The 6,169-nt window shown below is 54.0% G+C and overlaps 4 protein-coding genes across 4 annotated transcripts; 3 read left to right on the forward strand and 1 right to left on the reverse strand.

Moving 5' to 3' along the window:
- The first annotated feature begins 55 nt into the window (after positions 1-55).
- Positions 56-252, forward strand: GUITHDRAFT_153696 (hypothetical protein). The gene has a single exon (XM_005828871.1). It carries the CDS (start codon positions 64-66, stop codon positions 232-234), a length of 171 nt encoding a protein of 56 aa, XP_005828928.1. The 5' UTR covers positions 56-63; the 3' UTR covers positions 235-252.
- Positions 253-1,445: 1,193 nt separating this feature from the next.
- GUITHDRAFT_74417 (hypothetical protein) lies at positions 1,446-1,867 on the forward strand (the record flags this gene model as incomplete). The annotated part of the gene is made up of 3 exons (XM_005828872.1): positions 1,446-1,517; positions 1,562-1,687; positions 1,736-1,867. 3 exons carry the CDS (start codon positions 1,446-1,448, stop codon positions 1,865-1,867), a joined length of 330 nt encoding a protein of 109 aa, XP_005828929.1.
- A 1,928-nt stretch (positions 1,868-3,795) lies between these two features.
- On the forward strand, positions 3,796-5,754 carry GUITHDRAFT_141681 (hypothetical protein; the record flags this gene model as incomplete). The annotated part of the gene is made up of 12 exons (XM_005828873.1): positions 3,796-3,989; positions 4,033-4,148; positions 4,208-4,275; positions 4,321-4,392; positions 4,419-4,509; positions 4,634-4,779; positions 4,824-4,864; positions 4,927-4,983; positions 5,105-5,249; positions 5,359-5,415; positions 5,462-5,547; positions 5,661-5,754. 12 exons carry the CDS (start codon positions 3,796-3,798, stop codon positions 5,752-5,754), a joined length of 1,167 nt encoding a protein of 388 aa, XP_005828930.1.
- A 118-nt stretch (positions 5,755-5,872) lies between these two features.
- Positions 5,873-6,071, reverse strand: GUITHDRAFT_153703 (hypothetical protein; the record flags this gene model as incomplete). Its single annotated transcript, XM_005828874.1, has 1 exon — positions 5,873-6,071. The coding sequence occupies one exon, from the start codon at positions 6,069-6,071 to the stop codon at positions 5,901-5,903; it is 171 nt and encodes a 56-aa protein (XP_005828931.1). The 3' UTR covers positions 5,873-5,900.
- Positions 6,072-6,169: the final 98 nt, after the last annotated feature.

Raw genomic sequence — 6,169 nt, forward strand, 5'->3', positions numbered from 1 at the left:
ATAGAGCAGGAGGGAGCGGGAGGGAATAAAGGAGGAGGAGCGGGAGGGAGAGCTCACACTGAGATGTTCTCCCTTCTCTTCGACCTCGAGGATTACGCCACCACCTACCGCGCCACCCGCGACGCCTACCTCAAGGCCGCCAACGAGCTCAAGCTCGCCACTGGCCCCTACAAGGCTGCCCGTGATGCCTACGTAGCTGCCACCGCCACCTACACCAAGTCTCTCTACGAGTAAATGTAATCTTAATAAACTATTCTTTCAAATTACTTGTTCTTGTGTTCAATTTTTCCTCTTCAACTGTACTTGGATGGATGAATGTTTGATGTGAAAGTGATGTCAAAGAAACGGTAAGACTCGTGTCTCGTGATATATCATTCTGTGATATCGTGTGTAGATCGTGCTGCAGTTGCTTGATGGTGTTTTCATTTTCGTATGGCAAGTTTTTGTGGTTGTTCATGTCTTTCTCTGCTTTTACTGGGGTTTGCATCACGAAACTCGATCTCATGGTGAGCTGGGAGCGGGACGTTGAAGCTTTTATATGCTTTCAGTTGATCAAGTTCAAGGGAAACAGTCCCGAAGAGGAAAATCTACAGCTTCAGACGGCTTTACGTCCCCTCCTTCTCTCGCTCCGTTCGATAATGCGGCGACCAACTGCTTCCATGGAGACTGATTGCCATCATGGTGTGAGCAACACGCTCGGCGAAAAGTATGATAAGGAGAAGCACTACATCATGGGAGTCGAAGGTCCTGAGAATCCACCTTGGGACACTCAACTGAGCTCAGAAACTTGTGACAGTCCGGGGACATCCCTCAACTTGAAGCCGCTGATGTTGATATGAGTTGGAAGCTCACCCGGGCCAGCTCGAGTCAAGGATCGGAGATTGGCGCAACGAGCACAGCATCGAGCGACTTGTTTGGTACTTGTGATCATGATAATTGAAGCCACATGGGATTCCGACGCTCGAGTAAATGTTCCAAACCGTTGCTTGAGAGCTACATGATTGCCCCCAGATACTCAGCAAGTCATCTGTCTCCTTCACCCACTGCAGGTTGACATTAGCTTCATACGATATCACTGTTCCGTTCCCAAGTTCTTGAAGTCGATAGCATTGCGTACTTGTTTGCTTGGCAAGCTCGTCGCTGAAAGCGGCTTGCAAACGTTGCTCGAAAGCTTGCCTCCTACGCGCTGACCCTGCTGCCTCTGGCCTCAAACAAGGCGGGAGTCGACCTTCGGGGACCAGTACCGGTGGTGGTAAAGCAGGGAAAACTAGGGGTGGGCATATAAAAAATGTTTGCAGACGGGATAGGATTTAGGGAGGAGCACCTTGCAGAGAGGGAGACAGCTTTGTGATGAAAGAGAAGGTCGGAGAGGCATCAGAAGGATAGTGAGATGATTGGCAGGCAACAAGAACGCTTTCTGATGCGAGGAGGGTGGTGAAGAGAGCATGAAACGATCGCTTGGTCGTTGGGAGCTCCTGGGATGGCTCAACGACTTTCTGAGTCTTGACTACTCAAAGGTGTGAGAGCGAATTCAAGCTTTGAGCGGCTGAATCCCATGCAGGTTGAAGATTGTGCAGACGGCATCGCCTACTGTCAGATATTCGACGCCATCTATCCTGGGAAAGTGCCGCTGCACAAGCTAAATTTTCAAGCCAAGACGCAGGATGAGAAGCTGAAAAATCTTCGTGTATGTTGTGTCACGTTTCGCAAACCTAGCTTGACACCCTCCCGGAAGATTCTCGAGAAAGCAACGAGAGAGTCTGGAGTGCTGAGGCCAGTCCAAGTCGAGAAGATTGCAAGCGGCTCCTTCCCTGAGAACCTTGCGTGCGAGAGAGATGCACAAACAAGAAGGTGCTCTAGTCACTAGTTGCGCAGGTTCTTGCAGTACTGTCATGGTCTCGTGCAAAAGAATTGTCCTGGCGCTCATCTGCAGTACAACGCGTATCGCCGTCGCATGGAAGCCCTAGAGAAAGGTGCTTCCCCTGCCTTGATGGTGTAGCCGAGACGAGTTGCTTCAGGTGGGCACAGGGCGGAGACGAGGGCTCATCCCATGTACAAGGAATACCGGGAGAAAGGATGGCGCGGGCTCGGTGGTGGCATCGATGCCTCGACCTCTGGCAGCACTGACGCCATGCCGGAGCGATTGTATTCCTCCTCACTTCAACATTCAACAAAACGCGATGACCTGGCGCCTCTGGATTTCATGCAGGAAGCTCAAAGATTCTCTCCTGGTCTGTTGTTTGGACGATCTCACGTCCGAAGAGAATGACTTGACTTCGTTTCAACAGATGGACAAGATCACAGGCCCATACGGCAGAGGCAGAAGACGTCGAGCAAATCTCGGTCGGTTGCGGGAGGTCTACAGGGCGAGGACTGGCTCTCCGGCAAAAATCTCGTGGCCAGCACACAACGAGGGCATGAAACCGGTGTCCGACATTCCAGTTTTCGTCCGCCGCCAGAAAAAGTGACAACAGTTGCATCTCTGATGGTACCGCTGACCTGCTCGCCCAACAGCACGCCAATGAGATCTTGTTCACGTCATCGGGGAGGTTACTCCGAGAGCTGCAACCGCAGAGATACTCCGGACTCGTGGAGAGCGAGAGTGACGAGGACTCTCAGGACAGACATGGAGAGATGGAGATCAAGGCTTCCTCCCCACTGATCTTTGATGACCCCGACATCGATGATCTTTTACAGCATCAAGTAGACCCGCGTACGTCAGAGAGCGCGCGAATGAAATCGCACCAGGATGTTTCACAGAGAGAGGACCATTTCATGCAGGAGAAGATCGAGAAGCTCCTATCAATGATGCAGCAGGATCTGACTTCGCGCTTGATGTCGCAGGCTGCAAAACGGGTAAGTGTTTCGGTCTCAATGTGCACGACAACATTCTACGTCATGAACTCCTTCCCGCTTTCCATTTCATCACATGCTTCTCTTTCTTTGACAGCGGGAAAATGCCCTTGACATTCGAGTGCAGGAGAAGATCAGGCAGCTGCAAGAAGAAAGAGACTTTTACTTGGACAAGCTAGAAAGGATTTCGCGGTTGTGCCAGCAGTTCCCGAGGTTCGCTTTGATGTGCTCTCCTTCTGAATCTCTTGTCTGATAGTAGCGGCTGACCAAGGATGTTCGCGCAGCTCGCTGACTTCAAGTCAGATCGATCGGGTTATCTCAGCTGACTTGTCATGTTTTCACAAAGTCTAATCCAGCGCCCGGGGCCTCCTGTCACGAGTTTTGATGGTCAAGTTGATAAACTAAATTTAACTTTGAGTAAACGGGTTCCGGGAACTTGAAGTTAGTTCACTGCCGGGCGGCTGGGCCGGGCGGCGGCGGGCGGTCCCACCGCCGTCTCCGCCCCGGCCCGGTCACGGTGGCCGGGCAGTGACGGGGTCGGACTCACTACTAGGCTAACGGGACGGTCACCGGGCGGCCCCACTCAGGCCACTGCGGCCGGGGGCCAGCGGCGGCTCAGTGTGGCCGGGCCCCTGACAGTGGCAACACGCCGGTGCGGTTCAGCCGAACTTCTGTGACGCCCGGCCGGTTTCCGACCGGGTTCAAGGCCGGGCCTTTTATTTTAGGCCTCTCACTTGAACTTGACCCGGCCCGAGTCCACTTCGCTGTTTTTTTTTTTCCCGCCTTGAATACCGGCCCGTGTAAAAGCTGGAAAAAAGACAAGAATGGGGGCCAATGGTGGAGTCGACTGAGGATGCGAGAGGTCGATGAGAGCGAGCGGGAGCAATCAGCAGAAGATGTGAAAGAACATCTGTCCGAGCCCTCATAGTCTCTGCTCCTATCATGCTCAAAGATCCTGCACAAAATGAGGCAGAGGCAGCTGAAGAATCCACTACGCATCTGCAGCGATGGGCCGCTCGCTTCGGTGGCGATCACATGGTTGCTAGCACACAAGTCAGCTTGAAGCCAGGCAAGGGTGAAGGGCCCTCTCCTCAACAAGAAGCAAAGAGTCTGCCAGAGAGGAAGCTAACTTTGAGGTCCTGCTTTAGGAGAGGAGGATTTCGACTCACGTTCGAGCAGGGAACTGAAACATCACCACAAGTTCTGTGATGACTTCATCCCGCAACTCATGACGAGGATCGGACAAGACGACCATGTCGAGACCCGAAGGCTGCTGGAGAGACTGAACCTTGTCAGTGAGTTCACCCACCATCGAGCCCTGCTCCATTGCGACTCAAGTTCCCTGGCGTTGCAGGCGGGGGGAATGCAGCGCGTGGAGGCGGTTGGATCGAGAGTGACGCGTACAAGCACGACGGAGCTCGAGTAGGTAGGAGCGTTCTAGTCCTTCTACCTGCACGTCCGTAACAGGCACCGCAGGGTATGTTTCGAGACGATTCAGGCATGCTGCCATGCTCTTCTTCGGCTGTTACGGGCTCCATGGTGAGGGATGAGACTTGTTGCGGCAGGCAGAGGAGTGCTCAGATCCCCATCGTGCTCTTGCATCCTTGCTGCCAGGAGCCTCTAGCGGTAGATCGTTTCCTCGTGCCGCGTTGGGAGGTGAAGAAAAGGGTACAGGGCTTGTGGAGAAAGGAGAGGTGCAACGTCGCAGCGATCGGAGGAGGCCCCGGCAGTGAAGTAGGAGGATGCAGGAGCGATGGTGTGACGCTGACGGGGAGAGCAGGCGATAGGGCTGTAAGTCACGACACAGGACCCGGGAAGAGGGGATGTACTGAGAGGATGAAAAACAGCTTCATCCTACGCGACTTCCTTGCCCAGACAACAGCCTTCAACTTCTTCATCGCTGACCTGGAGATCGGTTGGTCCAAGGTCAGAGCTTCTCTAGAGCAGCGTGTGCAGTGACCGGTTGCCAGGTGGCAAGCCACGTGCTCCCCGTCTACGAGGAGTGTAGGAGGTGACTGCTGTTGACTGAGAGCTGTAGCTACCAGAAACAGGGTGTCTGACATCGAGCGTCAGGCAGTCAGCGGGAGATTGCACCACGTTCACAAGGGCAAACATCCTGTTTGATCTCAGGTTTCTATCCTCTGAGGAGACAGACCTAGCCCATCATGACTCCCTCCTCTCTCCTCCCTCCTCCACCAATCTCCCTCCTCCACCATTGTCCTCCCTTCTCTCTCCTCTCCTCCCCCATCAGTCATCCGGAGAACTCCGAGCTCCACGCTGCCATCGTCGGCGATGGTCCCAATACTAGCCTGGACATGATCATCTTCTCCTACGTCGTTGCCGAGAATGCCGTCGAGCTGAAGGCGAGCCCTGCGGCTCTGAGACTCTCTGTTCATGTTCCGTCACCCAGGCAAACGACTTGGGGCTGGTGAAGGACCTCCTGGTCCGCGGCAAAGATGTCAACTGCAGCAATGTGCATGCTTGTATCGGCTGAACCACCCACAGAACGTTGCTGTGCTCTTCCTGGACAGCTCCTTCCGGATGTGGCCGACCATAGCTGAGGTGCCAAGACTGGCCTGTCGTCCGCCTCCTAACTTCCTACGAGCAGGTTGGAGCGGCGCATGGGTATCAAGCGTCGAACCCCAGGAACGGCACGCCTGTATTGTCTCCGTCACTCACTCCGCCCTCTCACAGGTGGGAGATAGATCTGCCGGACTGCAGCAAGAATGTGATGCTCCTCCACAAGACTCAGTCGCCCTCTGGTGTCACAGCTCGCAACTCCTTATGGTCGATGACGTGCTCTACAGGCAAACAAAGCATTCCAAACTGGACACGAAGACCGAAGAGGGCAATTCCGCGCTTACTCGCCAAGAAGTCTCAATCCTCCAGTCAACCATATAACCCTACAAGCACTCCAAACTGACAGGAGATGAAAATGAATAGAAGAACATGTTGAGGAACACGAAATTCAATCCACGCATCCATGAGACTTCGAATAGTTGTTTGGGACACGAATAATTTGAAAGAATAGTTTATTAAGATTACATTTACTCGTAGAGAGACTTGGTGTAGGTGGCGGTGGCAGCTACGTAGGCATCACGGGCAGCCTTGTAGGGGCCAGTGGCGAGCTTGAGCTCGTTGGCGGCCTTGAGGTAGGCGTCGCGGGTGGCGCGGTAGGTGGTGGCGTAATCCTCGAGGTCGAAGAGAAGGGAGAACATCTCAGTGTGAGCTCTCCCTCCCGCTCCTCCTCCTTTATCCCCTCCCGCTCCGCTCTATTTCCGGCCTTGCCTACCCCCACCCGGCAGACTCCACCCCT

The sequence above is a fragment of the Guillardia theta genome (genome assembly GCF_000315625.1).
Source record: "Guillardia theta CCMP2712 unplaced genomic scaffold GUITHscaffold_56, whole genome shotgun sequence".
Classification (NCBI taxonomy): Eukaryota; class Cryptophyceae; order Pyrenomonadales; family Geminigeraceae; genus Guillardia; species Guillardia theta.

What these genes read in the sequence shown, in the direction of transcription:
- GUITHDRAFT_153696 (XM_005828871.1), top strand. Translation starts at nt 64, where the DNA reads ATGTTCTCCCTTCTCTTCGACCTCGAGGATTACGCCACCACCTACCGC.